General features: G+C 41.2%; 1 protein-coding gene across 3 annotated transcripts in view; it reads right to left on the bottom strand.

Moving 5' to 3' along the window:
- Positions 1-2,774: 2,774 nt before the first annotated feature.
- EFCAB3 (EF-hand calcium binding domain 3) overlaps positions 2,775-21,721 on the bottom strand; it is a 227,205-nt gene continuing 208,258 nt past the window's right edge. For all 3 annotated transcript variants that reach the window (XM_058561288.1, XM_058561287.1, XM_058561290.1), the window contains 5 exons: positions 19,643-19,763; positions 11,290-11,483; positions 10,748-10,932; positions 6,627-6,749; positions 2,775-3,756 (listed from right to left, as the gene is read on the bottom strand). In XM_058561288.1, the coding sequence (XP_058417271.1) occupies positions 3,430-3,756; positions 6,627-6,749; positions 10,748-10,932; positions 11,290-11,483; positions 19,643-19,763 (950 nt within the window). In that variant the 3' untranslated portion in view covers positions 2,775-3,429. The remainder of the gene's footprint in view (positions 3,757-6,626; positions 6,750-10,747; positions 10,933-11,289; positions 11,484-19,642; positions 19,764-21,721) is intronic.

Genomic DNA, 21,721 nt, shown 5'->3' with positions numbered 1-21,721 from the left:
GTAATTACTATAAACATCCTCAAAAGAATCTAGAAGAAAAGTATACTGTCAACATAAGATGAGGTTAGTTGAGAAGACTTCCAGAAGAAGACTGATGACTACCATTTGGAAGAACAGAAGGGAAGGGTTAATTAATTAAGTAATGCAGCATCAGACTTAGCTCACTGGTAACCAGTGATCCTTTACTCCATTGCAGATTCTTTTCATAGGCAAAACTAAGGGGAGCAATGAGAGTTCTATACCTTTCCCACCAGAGAAATGGGAAGAAGGTGAGGTCAGGGCATTGAATAAACCCTTTGCAATCACAAAGGAAAATAGATGAGTGAATCAAAAAGATAAGATAGTAAAGAACTTGTACTTTATTTGAAAACAAAATACTTTTGCCACTCTCATGGTCTTTGAAACATTTTGAACAAAAGCTCCTTTCCAAAAAACAAGGATTTATATCTATTCTCAAGGCCAGCTGTTTGCAGATAAAGTGGTTGATTTATATTTATTCTTGGCATCTTGTTCTCTCATCTACAGGCTTTTTTCTCCCCACACCAAAAGCTGTTAGTGTTCCCAATCAACAGTCCCACTGCGTGTTATTTTGCAGAGAGCTCACTCTCTGTTTTCACTTGAAGTTATTACTGTATTAGTTCCAATAATTAGAGCCATTTAAAATATCAAACAACTTGGGCCCTTTTTATGAAATGTGATAAAGTATCCTAAACTTAACTTTTATACAATTATCTTTGGTTGACTTGTAGAACTCATTTTTCTCCATCTTTTGAAGCACCTAAAATAATTTTTTGGAGGAAATTTGGAAGATATGGCTGTGAGTCCTCTGTGGAATCAGACTTGATAGCAGACTGTAGCATCAGCAAGCACTACGTTTCAGAGGAGCTAAGGGTCCCTCTGCTGGTGAATAGTGAGAATTCTTCGGGTTCAGTGGGTGGCATGGGTTCAAAGTATGCAAAGGTTAAAAACTGGATTATTGCCTTGGGTGTTAACCCCGGACAGGGGTAGTTAATTGTTCCATGCTTTTCTTTCAGTTCCAATCAGTGGATATTCTGGGCTGTGTAAGCATCTGGAAATGAAGGGCTGGGGAAGGGATACTGATGTCCTAATTGCTCTCCTTAAGGTTTCACAGACCCTGGACAGTCTTTGTAGCAGCCCTAGACACTGAATAAGCTGGTTTAACAACTTTAATTTTAAAACAGCTTTTGTGGTTTTTCTTATTGCAAAATAAATATGTGTTTATTTTAGAACATTTAGAAGATATAGATAAGACAAAAGAAAAGGAAATATCCCATTCCACCTTGAATTTAACCCATTAAACATTTGGTTTATATCCTTCCAGTCCTTTTTCCTAATTTATTTATAGAAATAACTTTTAAGTTAAAATAGTTTCAGAATGAACTGTTTTGTACCCCCTTTTTCTACAGTTTTATTGAGGTATAATTTACATACAATTAAATTCATCCATTTAGAGTATACAGTTTGATGAGTTTTCATAAAAATCTATATTTGTGCAACCACCATCATAATTATGTTTTAGAACAATCCCATAAAGTTCTCTCATGCCTCTTAGCAGTTGAGGCCTGCTTTTTAACTTAATAATAGCTTTGAATATCATTGTTTTGTTTGAAATATTCTTTTACAACATCATTTTAATGACCCTGGCATTGTTTTGTATAGCTGTATCATGATTTATTGGACATTAAGGCTACTTTAAGTTTCTTACTATTAAAAATTCAATATGATAAACATCCTTATAACTAAATTATTTTGTACATTCATGATCATTTCTTTAGGATTAATTTCTAGAAGTGGAAGTGCTGAGTCAATGGTTATAATTAGCTCCATTACTAAGCTCTCTGAGGTCAGGGCATTTTATCTATTTGTTCACTGTTATATATCCACGTCTGAGAACAGGGTCCAGCACTGCATGCAAGTCAATAAATAACTGGTGAATGAATGGCTGCGTACCTGTTGCTATACTGTATTCCATCAGAGAGATGCCAATTTATACTGTCATCAACAGTGTGTGACAATTTAATAGAAAGAATGTATTTCTGTACATTTTAGATTTTCCAGGACAGATCTACTTAAAAATATTCTATCCTGTTATCCCATTGATCAAGGAAATATTCCAGGAATTCTGATATTTTGGCATCCAAATTACATCTCTTAGATTGCCTGTTACACTCACAGCCATACCAAAAAAAATCTCTTGTCAAACCATAAATCTTGTTTTTTGGTTAGGAAACATGATCACTTATCCATAAGGTTAGTTCTTTTTCCTCACATCATAACATTATAAAGAACAGCAAATATATTTAGATGGTTTTGAATATTCAGTGTAACACAAAAATACTTTAAGGCTATTTCATTAAACGGTTTTGGGATCCTTCATTATCTTCATTGCTTTTTCCTGGCATGTTATAATATTACATTATAAGCCACTGTCCCCATCAATATGGAACATGTCTTTTCCTTTTTCTAAAAGGAAAAAAAATGTAATGGATAATATACTCTTTTTTTTTTAAATTTTATTTATTTTATTTTTTTCCCCCAAAGCCCCAGTAGATAGTTGTATGTCATAGCTGCACATCCTTCTAGTTGCTGTATGTGGGACGTGGCCTCAGCATGGCTGGACAAGCGGTGCATCGGTGCATTCGGGATCCGAACCCGGGCTGCCAGCAGCGGAGCACGTGCACTTAACCGCTAAGCCACGGCGCCAGCCCGATAATATACTCTTAAATATGATTAAAATAGTAAATTTTATGTTATATATATTTTTCCACAATAAACAAATTACAACCCCTCCCAAACTTGTAATATAGTTACACATGTGCTTCTTTATTAAATGCATTAAAGAACAACAACCAGTGTAATGGATGAGATCAGCTATTTTTAAGAGTAAATCCAAGAGATCGGTCTGAAGATGTGTGGCTAAGGAGCCTTAGGAACACCCAGATTTAATCAAGGTTCCCCGAGGGATGGTGATACATTATTCCCTGAAACTGAAAGGTCACTGTCATCCCCTGCCTCTGGCCTCTTTCACAATCAAAAACATAGTGCCACTTACAGTCACATAAACTCAGATGCTTATTGCTGGGAGGGCTGTTAAGAGCTCAGAAGGGTGGCCCTGAATTGAAGTAGTGCCAGCTTTGCTTTTCTCCTTCCTGCTGAGGCCCAGGCAGTTCTGAGCCAGGTGGGGGCAGCAGAGTGCAGCTGGTTGCTAGGGAAATAACAGAGTGGCATCTATTTACTAGTAAGAATTAGGAAAGAGAAACCATATTGTGACTCATACTTTTTTACTGGTCAGGATTCAAAAGATGTTGATATTTCCAGCTGCTAAGAATGTATTAGACAAAAGCAAGAATAATTTTGATATCTATGAAAAAGTAGTTTGTAAGGAGCTGTTTAGAAAATGTAGAAATTTCATTGTCGAAATCCTTTGAAACTTTTCCGTTTTCTTTTTCTTCCTGTCTCTGTGTCACATTCACTGATATCCGAAGAGGAAGAGAATATAGAGTTGTGGAAGGAGTTTCTATTCATGTAGGCATCAAATAACCTTAAGTCTTTCGGGGAAAGTAATTCTTGGCAAACATTCCAGGACCATGTATAAGTAGAAAAGGTGTCATAAAAGGACTCATTTTTAGTGTCTATCCCAATCAAATCCCCTCGGATCTTCTGCCATAGGTTTAGCATCTCTTTCCGGTTCTCAAGGGCAATCCCTAAATTATAGGTGTCTGTAGCTCTTTTTACCTGTAGTGAAAGAGCAGAAGTTTACAATAGTTACCTTGAAATATCTTTGATTTGTGAACCACAATTCTAGATATGCCAAGAGTTACGTTTCCAGGCTACTCAAAAGTCACTGAGTTTATATATCGGGTAGTTCCTCTTGAGGACATGTGAGTTAGGAGTTGCTGGACAATGAAAATTAATTACTTGGGAATAATGAGATAATAAGAAATTTTATAAGAATATTAAAAACACAATAGACTAAAACAAGAGTAAATGTGGGATGGAGACAGGCTCCGGGTGTAATGAGAGTGCCAAGGATGGCACTCAGTCCAGCCTCGGATGGCACTCAGGCAGGGAGGGAGAAGATGCTGAGCTGAGCAGGTCCTCAAGGATTTGATCAAATTGAGGGAGTGGGTGGTGATGGGAATGTGTTCCAGGGAGAGGGGACAGCATAAACAAGGGCTCAAAGGCAGTAAACATCCCAGAGTTGGTAGGCAGGTACAGGCAGTTTGGTATTGCTCAAGTGTCAAGTTTAAAGTGGGGGGAAGGAGTGATGAAGGCGAGGTAGGCAAGGTGTTGTCTGCTGTAATCAGGCCCTCAGACTTGATCCCTGAGGTTGGGGAGAGCCCTTTCCTCAGTGAAAATCATGCTGTAGTGAGCCACTGTTTCTGACTGAAGTGAGGTAAATCCCTCAGTTGTGTGGAGCAGAATACATAGCTGAAAAAACCCTGCCATCGTTGGTAGGGAAGAATTCATCCTTAAGCAGGACAGTGACATGGTTGGTTCTTCATGTTAGATCATTAGTAGCTGTGTAGAGAATGGGTGGAGGAGAGCAGCTATGAGGAAAGGATAACAGGTTGGAGGTGGTTGTCCAGGCAAGACCTAATGAGGGCCTCAGTTAAGGAAGTAGTAATAGAATGGAGTGAAGTGGACAGATTTCAAAAATCTTCAGGAAAATGAGAGTAGCCAGATTTGGTGTTTGGTGGATATGAGGAGTGAGAGAAAAGTGTAAGTTAAGGATGGCTCCTGGCCTTCTAGTGTCAGTGACTGGGAAGATGGTGGTATCAACAACTGAGATATAGAATCCCCAAGGAAGAGCCAATTTGATGCAGAGGATGATGAGTTTGGTTTTGGACATGTCCAGTTTGATATGCTGAGACAGCAAGGCAGAAACGTTCATCAGGCTGTCAGTGAGATAAGATAGAAGTATTGGTAAGAAGTCTAGGCTAGTGACAGTTAAGAGTTCTCAGTGTCTAGGAGGCAGCTGAAACAAGGAGAGTAGACCGAGATAGCTCCAAGGATATTTGCCCTAGCTGTTCCTTCATTTAGTGCAGAGATCTTCAATGTTCTGCTGTGACCGGGTTATAGTGATGCCAAATTATTGGTCTTCTCAAGTTGCTTAGCCCTTGAGGCAGCTGGTACCCCAGGGCTGGAGGCCTTTGGCTATAAGCAGCTTCCATTTAGTCCAGTGTGAATACAGGCCATGATGAGAGAGAGGTTGGAACCCACTCCTTTGCATTTTTGTGGCATGCAGTACTGACCACCTCTAGTTCCATTTATCCCAATGTATTACTACTGCTCATTTCCTTCTCCATGTCTTCCATCCTCACTCCAAGCTCACTGAGGGTAGGAACTGTGTTTTTTATTCTGTAGTATCTCTTAATCCTAGAACTTTGTTAACACTGGATAAATATTTACTGAACAAATGAATTAATGAGTGTATACAATGAGAAGAACATTAGGATCAGACTAGAAAACTAGGAAATATCAAGACTTAAGGGATGAACATTTATGAAAGAGAAGAGAGAGGAAAGGACACATAGCTACAAGGAGAATTGAAGATGCAGTGTTGTAAAGGCCAAGGAAGTAGAAAGTGTCAAGGAGAGCTTTATCATTAGTGTCAAATGCAGACGGGAGGTGGCATAACATAAATACACCCCAGTCTGTCTGTGTGGAGTACAAAAGTTGCTAAGAAGTCAGGGCACAGGAGTAGACAGGTAGCATAGAGTTGTGGTTAAAAGTGTGGATTCTGGGGGCCGGCCCGGTGGCGCAAGCGGTTGGGTGCACGCGCTCCGCTGCGGCGGCCCGGGGTTCGCTGGTTCGGATCCCGGGCGCGCACCGACGCACTGCTTGGTAAGCCATGCTGTGGCGGCGTCCCATATAAAGTGGAGGAAGATAGGCACAGATGTTAGCCCAGGGCCGTCTTCCTCAGCAAAAAAAAAAAAGAGGAGGATTGGCGGATGTTAGCTCAGGGCTGATCTCCTCACAAAAAAAAAAAAAAAAGTGTGGATTCTGGAGCCAAGCTGCCCATGTTTATAATTCTGGCTCTACTACTTCCTAGCTGTGTGCCTTTGGGCAAGTCACTTAACCTCTGTGTGCATATCTGTAAAATGACAAGGAATGATAACAGTGCCTACCTCAAAGGATTGTTGTGATAAGTAAATGAATTAGTACCTGTAGAGCACTTGTAGAGTACTTATAGAGAGCAGTGCCTGGCACCTAGGGAGCACACCCAAACTATTATTATTATTATTATTATTCTTTTAGCTGCTATAATAAAGATGCTTTCACTCATCAAGATTCCCCGAGTACACCACTCTGTGACTGTCAGTTTACAACCTTAACTAGTTGCTATTTCCAGCATGAAACAAATGAATGTCCCAGAAATGATGTTGAGTACGGCTCCATAGGTGATTAGCAGGATGAATGATAACAGTTAACATTTGAATCCATTTGATTATAAAGCAAGAAACATTACAATGGGTAAAAATGAGGAATGATCATGTCTTATTTTAAAGACATAGAGCAGAAAAAAAAATCTCTTGGTTTTATAGTTGTAGTATTGAAGTGGAAAATGCTTTCTGGCAAGGCGTTCGACGGTGAATACTCACGTGCTGTTTAATAGCAGCTGCATCAGTCACTGTCCAATTCTGCTTTTTCTTGAGTATTTGGTCAATGGCAAGGATGTCAGTTGGATAGCCTGAGTTAGGGTTGATAGGCTTTATATTTGCCGCCTTTATGCACATTTAAAAAAGAAGGTTAGTAATATATTTTAGTTTGAATTATACAATAAAGACATAATAAACAGAAGTATATTGTATTATGAAAGAGTTTGTATATGATTTATATATAAGTTTATTGCTAAACCACTTGTCGGTTGTTTTGGGGCACCTGGTGTAGCGCCATGTGTAAACGGTCACTGAGCAAATTCTCTTTCAGAATGATGAGGCCTACTCATAAGAGAAGTATAGACCCAGAAGATGGTTTATGTATGGAATGGATATGGAGGGTAAAGAGGAGCCAACTCCATACCTTACCCAAACTTCCCAGACCATCACAAAGCACTGAAAATGAATATGCCCTCCACAGAGTACAACCTATCTTACTTCCGAACTTCTCATGGGGAACCCGCTGCCATCTGTTTTCCCTGTTCCTGGGCTGCTGAACAATGCTGGTGGAAATCACGTAAATATGCTGATTGCTTTCTTTGGAAATGTATATTATCCAATCTCATCCAGGCCCTCAGTACTCCAACATTACTTTTCTTCATTTGTTGTTAACTCTCTTACAGACATCATAGTGGCTGCTGGAAAACCGGACCTTCAAACCCCCTCAGCTAATGATCTTGTCTCTTTAAGGCTTTCTAATATGGATTCTTTGAACTCTTCTTTCCACATTAGGATTTCTCCATCCTTTAACTGGTTTGTTTTTCTCCTTCTGTCTTATATGTGAGAGTTTTTCCTAATTTCCAAGGCCAATGTCTCCCCCTGTATCTTTATTTATTTGCCTCCTGGACTGTATCCCTTTAATTTTCCTCTTTCCAGGGCCGGTTTCATGGACATGTGACCTGTGCAATTACACAGGACCTTGTACTCAGAAGGGACCCATGTTTGGTTTAATGTTCTGCTGTTTATATCTTTAAATTGTTAATTATTTTTGAACAAAGGGCCCTACATTTTCATTTTGCACTGGGCTCTGCAAATTATGTAGCCAGTCCTGCCCTTCTCCTATATTTTCTATTTCTCCTTTTCTTTTTTTTGGTGAGGAAGATTGGCCCTGAGCTAACATCTGTTGCCAATCTTCTTCTTTTTCCTTGGGGAAGATTGTCGATAAGCTAACATCTGTGCCCATCTTCCTCTATTATGTATGTGGGTCGCTGCCACAGCATGGCTTGATGAGTGGTGTAGGTCCGTGCCTGGGATCCGAACTGGTGAACCTGGGCCACTGAAGCCGAGTGCACGAACTTAACCACTAGGCCATGGGGCCAGCCCTTAAATATATATTTTAAAAATAATTTATTGCGGTGAAAATTTACATAACATAAAATTGACCATTTTGAAGTGAACAATTCAGTGGCATTTAGTACACTGACAATGTAGTTATTGTGATTTTAAATAGGGTGGTTAGAGGGGGCTTCCTGAAGTTTGAGTCAAGACCTGAAAGAGGTGAGGGGGAGAGCTATGCAGATATCTGAGGAACAGCATTCAAGCAGAGAGAAGAGCAAAGCTGAAGACCATGAGATGAGAGCATGTCTGGTGTGTAAGAGGAATAGTCAAGAGGCCATGTAGATGGAGTGGAATGCACCGGACAGTAAGCAGAGGAAGATAAGATTGTTAGATAGCAATGAGGGTCTAGATCAGTGATGTGCAACAGAAATTTCTGCAATGACAGAAAATTTTATATTTCTGTGTTGTCCAATATGGTAGCCATTAGCCACATGTGGTTACTGAGCGTTTGAAATGTGGGTAGTGCGACCAAGGAACTGAATTTGTAATTTAATTAAATTTAAATTTAAATAGCCACTGTGGCTACCATTATTGGAAGACTCAGGTTTAGATTGTGTAGGACCTTGTAAGTTATTGTAAAGATTTTGGCTTTTGGGGCCAGCCCGGTGGCGCAAGTGGTTAAGTGCATGCGCTCTGCTGCGGCGGCCCGGGGTTCGCTTGTTTGGATCCTGGGCGCGTCCCGACGCACTGCTTGGCAAGCCATGCTGTGGCGGCGTCCCATATAAAGTGGAGGAAGATAGGCACGGATGTTAGCCCAGGGCCAATCTTCCTCAGCAAAAAAAAAAAAAAAAAAAAAGAGGAGGATTGGCAGGTGTTAGCACAGGGCTGATCTCCTCACAAAAAAAAAAAAAAGATTTTGGCTTTTACTCCAAGTGGTATGAAAGCCACTGGAGAGTTTTGAGCTGATTTTAACAGAATGACTTTGGTTGCTGTGTTGAGAATAGACGGAAGGGGATAAAGGTAAAAGCAAGGGGACCATTTAGGAAGCTATCGACACTATCTCTGCTGAGGTGATTAGACACAATCTAGCATACAGTGTGCTCTCCATAAATAAAGAATTGTATTATAGTTTTCTTTTATCCAAAAAATACTGTCTCCTATGGGCCAGGCTGTGTTCTAGGTGATAGGGATACCTCAGTGAAAGAAATAAAGTCCTTGCCTACATGAACCCTATATTCTAGTTGGAGAGATTGACAATAAGCAGATAACCATCACAGGTGGAGGGTTCAATGTTGGGAAATAAGTTTAAAGGGGAATAAATGTCCTCTTATTTCCATCTTGTGAGTGATATTTGCCTGTGGTATAACTTCATCTGGAGAGATAAAGACAAAGTCTGAACCTGAGGTCATTTGTGACTGTGATACTCCTCTGGGACTCTTTTTTTTTTTATTTTTTATTTTATTGTGGTAAGAACACTTAACATGAGTTACCCTCTTAAATCAACTAGATTTTAAAAAAATTTTTTGGTTAAGAGATCTACTTCTTAAATTTTTTAGTGTACAATACAGTATTGTTATTTATTTTATTCATTTATTTATTTTTTTTTGTGAGGAAGATCAGCCCTGAGCTAACATCCATGCCAATCCTCCTCTTTTTGGTGAAGAAGATCGGCCCTGAGCTAACATCTATTGTCAATCCTCCTCCTTTTTTTCCCTTTTTCTCCCCAAGGCCCCAGTAGATAGTTGTATGTCATAGTTGCACATCCTTCTAGTTGCTGTATGTGGGACGCCACCTCAGCATGCCTGGACAAGTGGTGCGTTGGTGCGCGCCCAGGATCTGAAGCCGGGCCGCCAGTAGCGGAGCACATGCACTTAACCGCTAAGCCACGGGCTGGCCCCGCAGTATTGTTAACTATAGGAACAATGTTGTATAGATCTCTAGAACTTATTCATCTTGCATAATTGAGACTTTATGCCCATTAATTAGCAACTCCCCATTTTTTCTCCCCTTCCAGCCTCTGGGACTCTTAAACCCTTTGCCTGGATGGGCCTTCTAGGGGTTTCATAGTGATGTGAACAACACACGGACCTCTGGAACCCAGAGATGCCCCACAGGGTGGGCTGGTCTCCAGTCAAATCTTGATCCTGTTTCCCAGGCTGGGAGGCCTGTGACAAACCTGGGGTAATACTGCCAGAGCTTCCTGAGGGAATATCCAGAAACTAGGGCATACTTGCCTGAGACCTTAAAACTCATGATGACAAAGTGTATCTTGGGAAGGGGGAAAATAGATTAGAGGCAACAGAGCTTGAAGAAGGGCCAGAAGGTGCAGCTGGACTATAAATGGGGTTCTAGTCCAAGGGCAGGATGGCTTCTCCATCACAGCATTGCTTCATTGGGTTGTGGATCTGGTCCTCTCATCCCATGGTGTCTGGCCCAACCACGATCTAGAGCCAGTTGAGGGAGTCCAAAATGCAGCTTTTGGTCCCTGAGTTGATGGGAGAGTGGCGGCAGGTAGGACCTGAGGGTCTTTTTATTATTATTCTTATATTCCCCACCCCCACCCCCAAGCCTAGGATTGTATTTTTCAGTAAGTTTAATTATTTGTTGAAATTAAATGAAATTTTATACCTGGGCTTAAATTTAGAAACATTGCTATGGAATCTGATTTGAAATATAATGACCGAAAATATTTGCCATCAAAAGCATGTTACTTGTTCTGTTAAGTTAGAATTTAATTAAAAACCTAAGTATGTAAATTAACTGATGTGAGATAATCTAAATCTCACCTGTGTTTTCCAGTCTCTTTTATGGAAAAAATAGTTCTCAAAGAAATTCAGAGGCTCCTTTCTCCTTAGCATTTCTAATTTCTGTATGTCTTTGAATGGCTTTCCCATCACTACCCCATCCACATTAGGAAAAAATGGAAAGATGGGTATTTTTGAATATGGGCTGTCTGAAGGAGGATTGCATCCTAAAAAGATAAAAAAATGGTATCACAAATAATGTGAGGAGAAATTCACATGAAAGACATACACCTAGTATCTATTTTGCTCTTTGTCTTTTCTTCTCCTCAGTGGCCACGATCCCCCTTCTTCACTCTCCTGCTCCCAACCCCCACCAATCCACAGACTCTCGGCTTCATCCAGGTGTCTGAGGATTCAGGTAAGATGTACATTTGCTTTCAAATGATATCTATGTGACAGAGACCAGTCACTCAGAATAGGCTGTGGTCCTGCTCTTACAGCACTTGGCCTCTGGTATTTATTTCTGACCAGTAATATGCAAATAAATCTTTGACAACAGTGGGGAGAAGACAAATGGTTCTTACTCTTGAGATCTTCAAGAAATTTAAATAAATCCTTTTCTTTCATTATTGCCATCCGGGCAGCATTAGCAAAGGCAGCCGTGCTTGAGCTTGGAGGTGTGCATATGTCTGGCTTAAATCTCCTTTTTCCATAACCCATAACATAGGGATTCCATAATATTCCTGAGGTGTTTTCCTGGAATTTTCTTCGGAAATAGCTAAAAAGAAAAAAAAAAACAATCCAGAAATGGATAAAAAGTGCTATAGTTCTACTGAAAAAGTATCTGAGTGTTGGACAAAAAGAAAAAAAAGGTCAATTTGTAAGTTATATATGCTGAATAAATTTACTTTAAATTTAGTTTGTATATTCATTCAATATTATTTATTGAGTGCCTATTCCTATGACATTTATAGAATATCTACTGATGCTTTCCACAGGCCATTTGACTATTTTTATATATGTAGTCCCTGGGCTTTAGCTTCCTTCCTCTTCCCCAAGACCTCCCAGTCTTGTCTAGAAAAATACCTATTGATTAAGATCCTTGACGAACCCTTAAGTGGTACCAGCTTGAATACAAACATTAATCATGCCTACTATTATATTACTTTGTGTTGGGTTTTAAAATGCAACTTTTTTTTAAATTAAAATAAATTCTCATTGTAGAGAACTTGGAAAATACAAGAAAGGATAAAGAAGAAAATATTGGGCCGGCCCCGTGGCTTAGTGGTTAAGTGAGCGCACTCCGCTACTGGTGGCCCGGGTTTGGATCCCGGGCGCGCACTGACGCACCGCTTCTCCAGCCATGCTGAGGCCGCGTCCCACATACAGTAACTAGAAGGATGTGCAACTATGACATACAACTATCTACTGGGGCTTTGGGGGAAAAAAAAGGAGGAGGATTGGCAATAGATGTTAGCTCAGAGCCGGTCTGCCTCAGCAAAAAGAGGAGGATTAGCATGGATGTTAGCTCAGGGCTGATCTTTCTCACAAAAAAAAAAAAAAAGAAGAAAATATTACCAGTAATCTTACTATCCACAGTAAATCACTATTGATTGCAATTCTGTGTGTGTGTGTGTGCATGCACGTGTGTGAACAGATTTAGGAGATATGTTACTATGCATTTGAGGTTATAAATTCTTAAGAATAAGTATAGCAGGCTATATATGATAAGGGACTCTAATTCACAGTACAAACATCCACAAAGGTATAAACATCTGATTTACAAACATGCATCCTTTAAGTATCAATGACAGATCAGATTCCTTCTTGCTGAAGGAATGGTGGACTTCTCTTTGAAGCTGTGGTGGGGATCTGGTCACTCACTGCTGAGGTGGAAGGACTTGTTTCTCATTGCTTTGGTGTAGTGGGGGCTTCAGCACCAATGTGGAAGACCTCATTTCTCAGTGTGCTGAGCAGAGGAGTGTCACTTCTTGCTGTCCCAGAGAACAAGATGCAGGAGCTTGCTTCTCATTATTAAGCAGGCAGGTTTCTTTCTATTACAGCAATGGGAGGCTTCACTTCTTTCTGGGATGGTGACAGGCAACCTTTCTTTTCCTCTCAGGAAGAGGGAAAGAACTCATTCTAAATGTTGGAGCTGCAGCAGTGGTTGGGTAGGAGATGTGTTGATAGTTCTGATTGGAGTCTGGTTTATAATCAGATACTTCCTTCCCTAGTCTTGAGCCCAACCATCCACAGTGTTCTCACTCACCTCTGAAAATAGTATAATGCTCGTTTCTCTTAGTATAATTTAATTTCTACCAGGTCCTTCAAGGCTCACCTTTCCTTTCCCTCAGTGTATTCTCTGCATATTCTATGGCTCTGGGTGTGGTCCTCAAGCCAGCAGCATCAGCAGCACTGAGAACTTGTGAGAAATATAAATTCTTGGTCCTCACACAAACCTACTGAATCAGAAGCCCTGGGGCCCAGCAGTGTGTTTTACCAGTGGTTCCAGGTGGTCCTGTTGCACGCTCAAGTATGAGAACTGCTGCTCTGGTCTATAGTCTCCCCCTTCACGATGCCTATGATACCCTCTGCTCAGTTATGTCTGATATTCCCTGAAGTGCTAATCTTTGCTTGATGATTATATAGTAGGTCATATTTATAACTAACTGCTGCCTTCCCTCCATCCCTTCCTTGCTTCCTTCCCTCCTGTTTTAATTTTTCTGTAATAATACAGGTTTTCCTTAAATATCTCTTGATCTTTGGATATCTATTCATAGTTGACAGAGAGAGTAAGCACTCTTTAAGGTCATTTGGAAGCTGTTTGGTGTGGTGGGTCTTATTGAGCGGGAATTTCACTGTCAGGTAATTGGTTGGCACCTTGTTTCATCAAGGGACCTTTTAATTGTGAGTATCTGTGGGTTTTTTCTCTTGGGCTAGTCAATTTCCTGGGAGAGGGATCCTTTGATATTTTACCTGAGTGGCATATGTCTAGCTGTGAACACGTTGAGACCTAGGGAAGGGGAAGGTGGCTGGTGGGGGTCTCACCATTCAGTAAGTGGACTTTCGTGTAATACCTTGCTTTCGCTATGATACCCTCATCTCAGTTATGTCTGACGTCTGTGAGTCCAAACAGTCTTTCTGCTACAACCTCTTCAGTGAGTTAACTGGCAGGGCAGTCATTTGGCTGTGCGAGGTTAGGGAGAGGAATCTAACTAGTTAACTAGTCTTTCTGTTTTGGGTTCCCCTGGCCCCCTGCCTTCAGAGGTTCCTGGTATCTCAGTTCCTGAGCCTTCCAAGGGTTCTGCAGTGAGAATTGGCTTGCTTCTTGACCTTCTTCACTGCAGCTACTCAAGTTTCAGCTGCTTCTGATCTCACTAGCCAGTAAACAGTCACCCATCTCCTCTCCAACTTCCAAAATTATGTTGATATCTCTTGTCAGCTGTTCTCCTTGTTTTTGTGGGTTTATGTCCTCTAAAATACTTTTACTATTATTTCAGTGCCATTGCAAAAGGAAGAAGCGGCAAAAAAACATGTATTTATGCTAATATGTTTAACCTGATGGCTATTTTTCAATCCTCTAAAATTTGGCTTTTCTCCCATCATCCTTTTGGAGCTGAAGGTGACTTAAGATTTCTTAACTTCCAAATCTAATTCTGTCCATTTAGTCCTCATTTTACCTGGCCTCATTTAGCATTTAATACTGGTAGAAAGTCTATCCTTTTTTGAATTTCTCTGTGGCCCTGGCTTTCCAACTCCACACCATCCTGGTTCTCTTCTTGACTGCTAATGTTTCCTTTGCCGACTCCTTTTTCCTCCCATTCCACAAATATGGGAATTCCTTATGGTTCTGTCTTCAGTCCTCTGCTCTTTTTTCTCTCTCTCTCTCCTCTTTACTTTATTCAGATTCATGGCTTAAGTTATTTCCTTTATATTAACAGTTTCTAAGCGTATATCTTCACCCCAATCTTTCTTTTATATTTTACTTCTACATTTCAGACTTATTGTGGGACATTTCCACTTAGCTCCCCTACTCTCATTTCAAATATTGCCCGTCTGAAAATCTTCCCTTTCCACCTCCCCACTCTACCTCCTCTTCCTATTTGTTAGTTCCTAGTCATTCAGACTCAAGTGCTGCTGTTAATCTTGCCTCACCCTTTTCTACTTTATTTTTATTTATTTATTTTTTTGTGAGGAAGATCAGCTCTGAGCTAACATCCATTGCCAATCCTCCTCCTTTTACTCCCCAAAGCCCCAGTAGATAGTTGTATGTCATAGCTGCACATCCTTCTAGTTGCTGTATGTGGGACGCAGCCTCAGCATGGCCGGAGAAGCGGTGTGTCGGTGCGCGCCCAGGAACCGAACCGCAGCGGAGCGCGCACACTTAACCGCCAAGCCACGGGGTGGCCCTCTACTTTACTTTAAAATCTTGGGTTTTGTGGCCTTCCTTTGCTTCCATTCCCTTTGCTTCTTCTACTTTCCAAGCCTTTTTTCCTGTTGCCAGAGCTATCTCTTTCACATCTTCACTTGTCTCTTGGCCATCAGTCTGTCTTTATAACAGACTTTTCTACATACCACTTTCAGGTTAAACTTCCTTCACCCCTTTATCAAATTCTTTCTTCCCTACTGCTCCCCTCCTCCAACACTTCCAATGGCTCCTCACTGCTCAGAGGGAAACTTAGAGTACATGTTATATAATCTGGATCCAGTTCACTTTTCCAACTTTATCTCCTACTGTTTCTCTTCACAAACCTCATGTTCTAGCCAAATTGCCTGCTCATTGTTGTGTAAATAGCAAATGCAGTCTGTTTTCTAAATCTTTTTCCCACAACATTCTTTTATTGGACTATTGAATAGATACTTAATAGCTGTATGACCTTGGGAAAGTCAATTAAATTTAATGAATATTAAGTGCCTAGTGTGTTCCATGCTTTGTGCTAGGTGCTGGGAAAATAATGATGAATAAGCCTAACGTGGTCCCTGTCCTTCCAGAGCTCACAATCTAATGGAAAAGACTGCCAATTAAACATGTAATTTCAACAGTGCAATGTGCTGTATGATAAGGAAAGAGAATCATTTAGGAGGGGAACCTGACCTAGACTTAGGAGTCAGAGAAGGCCTCTTAGAAGCAGGGACTCCTAATTGGAAGCTAAAGGATAAGAAGAAGTCAGCTAAGCATAGATAGGTATAGTGGGTTGAACTGTGTTTCCCAAAAAGATATGTCCAAGTCTTAACCCCTGTACCTCTGAATGTGGCCTTAATTGGAAATAGGGTCTTTGCAGATATAATGAAATTAAGGCTCTTGAGATGAGATCATGCTGGATTTAGGGTGATCCTTAAATCCAATGACTGGTGGCTTTATAAGAGAAAGGGGAAGGAGATTTGAGATACACAGGGAAGAAGGCCATGTGAAAATGGAGGCAGAGATAGGAGTTATGCCGCCACAAGTCAAGCAATGCCACCAGAAGGAGCCAGGAGCCACCAGAAGCTGGAAGATGCAAGGCAGGATTCTCCCCTAGCGTTTTAGCAGGGAGTGTGGCCCTGCTGATACCTTGCTTTTGGACTTCTGGCCTCCAGAACTGTGAGAGAACAATTTCTGTTTTTTTGTGTGTGTGTGTGAGGAAGATCAGCCCTGAGCTAAGATCCATGCCAATCCTCCTCTTTTTTTGCTGAGGAAGACCGGCCCTGAGGAAGACCGGCCCTCAGCTAATATCTATTGCCAATCCTCCTCTTTTTTTCCCCCCTTTTTCTCCCCAAAGCCCCAGTAGATAGTTGTATGTCATAGTTGCACATCCTTCTAGTTGCTGTATGTGGGACTCTGCCTCAGCATGGTTGGACAAGCAGTGCGTCGGTGTGCGCCCGGGATCTGAACCTGGGCTGCCAGTAGTGGAGCATGTGCACTTAACCGCTAAGCCAGGGGGCCGGCCCCAATTTCTGTTGTTTTAAGCCATGAACTTTGTGGTAATTTTTTGTGTGTGTGAGGAAGATTAGCCCTGAGCTAACATCCGATGCCAATCCTCCTCTTTTTGCTGAGGAAGATTGGCCCTGGGCTAACATGCGTGCCCACCTTCCTCTACTTTATATGGCATGTCACCACAGCATGGCTTGACCTGCGAACCCCAGGCCACTGCAGCAGAGTGCACTCACTTAACCGCCATGCCATGGGGCCGGCCCCTGCTTTGTGGTAATTTTTTACAGCAGCCCTATGAAACTGATACAAGAGGGGAGAGAATGTTCTAGGCAAACACTTGGAGGTTAGGGAGCATGGAGTATTTGAGGATCTGAACTAAATTTAGTATAGGTTGTGATTGGGGAAGTTACAAGAGATGAGACTGGAGAGTTAAGCAAAACAAAGGATATATCATGAAGGACCCTGAAAATATCATGTTAAGTTGAAACTTTTCTGAGGGATGTGAGAGACCACTGTAGGGGTTTTAGCAAGTAAATGATATGACTAGATTTGTGCTTGGTATTGAAGGCACTCAATAAATATTTTCTAATTGAATGTTAGATTATTCTAGTTGCAGTGTGGAAAATGGGTAGAGATGGCAAGAATGGGGGCAGAGAGACAAGGTAGGGGGACACTGCAGTAATCCAAGTGTAAGAAGATAGTGACCCACGCTAGAGTAGTTTCTGTGGGGACAGAGAGAAGTGTACGGATTTTTTTTTTTTTTTGGTGGGGAAGCTTGGCCCTGAGCTAACATCTGTTGCCAATCTTCGTCTTTTTTGCTGAGGAAGATTAGCGCCGAGCTAACATCTGTGCCCAACTTCCTCTATTTTGTATATGGGATGCTGCCACAGCATGGCTGATGAGTGGTGTAGGTCTGTGCCTGGGAACTGAACCCGGGCTGCCAAAGAAGAGCATGCTGAACTTAACCACTAGGCCACGGGGCCGGCCCCTCTGATAATATTTTCAAAGGATCATTTGGTGTTGTAGGAGTCAAGGAGTTAGCTAGGCAGAGAGAGTATTGAGAGTGGACTGTGGGGTGAGCAAGGCAGGGGAGGGGAAGTCAAAAGGTGCATGCAGGGACACCAGTTAGAAGACAATAATCCAGGGAAAAGCCAACGTATGTAAGGTGCTCGCTCAGAACTTCACACTTAGTAAATGCTCAAAAAATGGTAAAATCAACCAAAAGAATACCTATCAAATTTTACCATTATTCAGCTAACGACCCCCTGTCTTAGAAAACTAAATGAATGATCTTTGCTACTCATTGGACAGTGAATTATGTAACATTTTGTATTATTTCACTTCTGCATATTTATTTATTTATCTACACATTTATGGCTTTTCTCTCCATTTATATTTTAAGTTCCTTAAATGCAAATGCTATGTATTAAACGCTTTTGATCTCCCTAGGAACCAGGTATATGATGTTACAACCACAACCATAACAATAAAAAAACCAACATAAGCTAACATTTCCGGAGCACTGGGTGTGAGAGGTAGTCCAGAGAGGTGGATAAGACCATGGGTTCTAGAATCAGACTGTGCTAATTCTAGGCACCACTGCCTCTTGGGCAAGTTACTTAATTGACCTGTGCTTCAGTTTCTTCATCTGTAAAATGGGGATAATAGTAGATGCTCATTAAGGAAGTGAGGAATAAAATAGATAATATATATATTCTGTGCTCATCCTAATGTGCACATTATAATAATAGCTAACATTTATTAAGCTTTTACGATGTGCTAAGCCCTTCACCTGCATTATCACATATCGCCCCCATGATTGCCCTATAGATAGGTATTATTATTATTGTTTTTATTATCCCCATTTTTAGATGAGGAAACAGGCTGAGAGGTTAAGCAATGTGCCAAATTTGTATACCAACAGCAGGTTTTTTTTTTTTTTTGTGAGGAAGATCAGCCCTGAGCTAGCATCTGTGCTAATCCTCCTCTTTTTGCTGAGGAAGACCGGCTCTGAGCTAACATCTATTGCCAATCCTCCTCCTTTTTTTCCCCACAGCCCCAGTAGATAGTTGTATGTCATAGTTGCACATCCTTCTAGTTGCTGTATGTGGGACGTGGCCTCAGCATGGCCGGAGAAGCGGTGCGTCGGTGCGCGCCCGGGATCCGAACCCGGGCCGCCAGTAGCGGAGTGTGCGCACTTAACTGCTAAGCCATGGGGCCAGCCCTAACAAACATGTTTGAATTGGAATGAAGAGTAGAATTTTGTGCACCTTCTGTTCCACATCTGACAGAGAGGTAGGATAGTGTAAAGAGATTACCTATTGAGGGGCAGAAGGATATTTTTACATCGTTGATGGTATTCTATATTTTTAAGTCTCTCTAAGTAGAATAGCAGAATGTTTTGAAAGAGTATGAGTTGAAAAGATTGATAATGGCAACACTTAATTTTTATAATACAATGGTAAATATAGATTGAGGAAATTTATTTTTAGTGATATTTTCTGGAATAAACAAACACTTTTCGGTGTGAGAATGTTTCCTCAGCCTCTATTCTCAAGTTTAATTCTGGCTCTGCTCCAGACCAAAGCCACTTTGGGAGATCTGAACTTGCTATACCTCATCCCAGAGTAAAAGGACCTCTTGGGCCCTGGTAGTTCCAGCATGAATGGGACTATTTTGTATTCCGAAGTAGATTTCCAAGCCCACCAAAGATCATCCCTGGAAATGTCTTATTCCTCTGGGATTCTCTAGCCTGGGGTAGGAAAGGCTGAGCTTTCTTAACTATCCTAGGCCCTCAGTGGGGCCCTGAGATGTTCTGAGGTCAGCCTTGCAATTTCAGAGCTAGGCAGTACTGTGGGATGAAGGAATAAGGTCTCGTGTTGTGGCATGTGAACAATGCCACAAACATCTCCTTTGTATTGGAGCCGATTCTGTGGAGCAAGATGTTAGTGAGAGGTGACTACTTGGTTAATATCCTCATAAGTGCTTCTGAGAAGGCTGTTTTTGCCCCTTCATTTGTCACTTACCTTACGATTTCCGTTATAGCCTTTCTGGGTAAGGCTGAAATCTCTACAAGCTTTGATAGGATTTCAAACAACAGGATTCCTGGGTTGCCAGCTAAATCTAAACAGGTCTCCTTTTCTGGAACTATGGAGGGAAAAAACAATTCAAATGCCTTCTTAAAAAACCATCTATCAAAAAAAGTAATAAACTGACAGTCTTTTGTATTTACAAAATTATACCAAGTCAGAGAATTACAGAAAAACTATAGACTAGTTTTTCTAGACTATAGACTAGTCTAGACTAGAGAATTATAGAAAAACATTCAAAATCTATTCTATTTGGTAGAAAGGTCATTTTGATTACTGAACAGACAAAATAATCATGGAATTTAAAAAATACTTTTAGTTCAATGACTCTATGTAAATATAGTAATATATTTAGCATAAACATGAATTATGTGTTAAGGACCATTGTCCTATTCTTCTAGGTAAAGGAATTGTTGATAAACATATCTCTGCTTTGCAAGCAAACCCTTGTTACTATAGTGATATTTGCAAGCAGTAACTTCTGTTTATCCTAAAGACAGTTCATAGCCTATGAATGAGTGTATTTTCAAAACTGCATACAGTATTTGGAATGTATTTATCTTAGAAAACATGATACGAATAGTGGTTAGATTTTCAAGGCAGCCTGTTAAACTCATAAACAAACCATCAGAGGACTACTAACAATATTTCTTTCTTTCTTTTTTTTTATATCTTTTTTTTTAAAATATTTATTTATTTATTTAGTGTGTGTGTGTGCGCGCGCGCGAGGAAGATCAGCCCTGAGCTAACATCCATGCCAATCCTCCTCTTTTTGCTGAGGGAAGACTGGCCCTGAGCTAACATCTGAGCCGATCTTCCTCCACTTTATATGGGACGCTGCCACAGCGTGGCCTGACAAGTGGTGTGTCGGTGCGCGCCCGGGATCCGAACCCCCGGCCGCCAGCAGCGGAGCGCGCGCACTTAGCGCTATGCCACAGGGCCGGCCCCTATTTTTTTTTTTGTGAGGAAGATCAGCCCTGAGCTAACATCCATGCCAATCCTCCTCTTTTTGCTGAGGAAGACCGGCCCTGAGCTAACATCTATTACCAATCCTCCTCCTTTTTTTCCCTTTTTCTCCCCAAAGCCCCAGTAGATAGTTGTATGTCACAGTTGCACATCCTTCTAGTTGCTGTATGTGGGACGCTGCCTCAGCATAGCCGGACAAGCGGTGCATCGGTGCGTGCCCGGGATCCGAACCCCGGGCGGTTGGTAGCGGAGCGCGCACTTAACCGCTAAGCCATGGGGCCGGCCCCTAATAACAATATTTGAAGTATACTTTCATGTCATTTATAACCTTGTGTGAGAACATGCTCTCTAATCTCCATTAGACTCTCCAGTCCTTGCACTGAGGCTTCATCAGGGTGAGGAAGATCTTTTTCAGGAACAGTAAATTATCTATATCCCAAATTTGCATGAGAGAGAGCATTTTCCTTTTTCTAAAAAAATATTTTTCCTTAAATAAAAGGAATGCCTCAGGGCAGGCATTCCTTTTCTATATAAAAGGAATGCCTTTGGATCCTGGGCGCGCACCGACGCACCGCTTGTTGGGCCATGCTGAGGCAGCGTCCCACATACAGCAACTAGAAGGATGTGCAACAATAACATACAACTATCTACTGGGGCTTTGGGGAAAAAAAGGAGGATGATTGGTGATAGATGTTAGCTCAGGGCCGGTCTACCTCAGCAAAAAGAGGAGGATTGGCATAGATGTTAGCTCAGGGCTGATCTTCCTCACACACACACACACAAAAGAAAACACAAAAAGGAATGCCTCCCAAAGTAGCACATGCACTTGGTAAAGGATTAAAATACTATAAAAGGAGACCAAATTTTTCTACACCAGTCACTCCCTGAGTGTTCTTATTGGAGACCAAAAAGCAGTGTCTCCTGGAGAAGGACTTTAGACTGTACCTGTTCCTGCTAGATGTATTTAAGTTAAAATTCTAAAACTGTATAAATTTGCTCAGCAAATATGGTTTTGGAGAAGCAGTACAAAAGTCAGTCACGTCGCAGACT

The sequence above is a fragment of the Diceros bicornis genome, chromosome 18 (genome assembly GCF_020826845.1).
Source record: "Diceros bicornis minor isolate mBicDic1 chromosome 18, mDicBic1.mat.cur, whole genome shotgun sequence".
In the NCBI taxonomy this organism is placed as follows: Eukaryota; Metazoa; Chordata; class Mammalia; order Perissodactyla; family Rhinocerotidae; genus Diceros; species Diceros bicornis.
The sequence above is the reverse complement of the archived record's forward strand: the minus strand, read 5'-3'. Positions and strand labels throughout refer to the sequence as shown.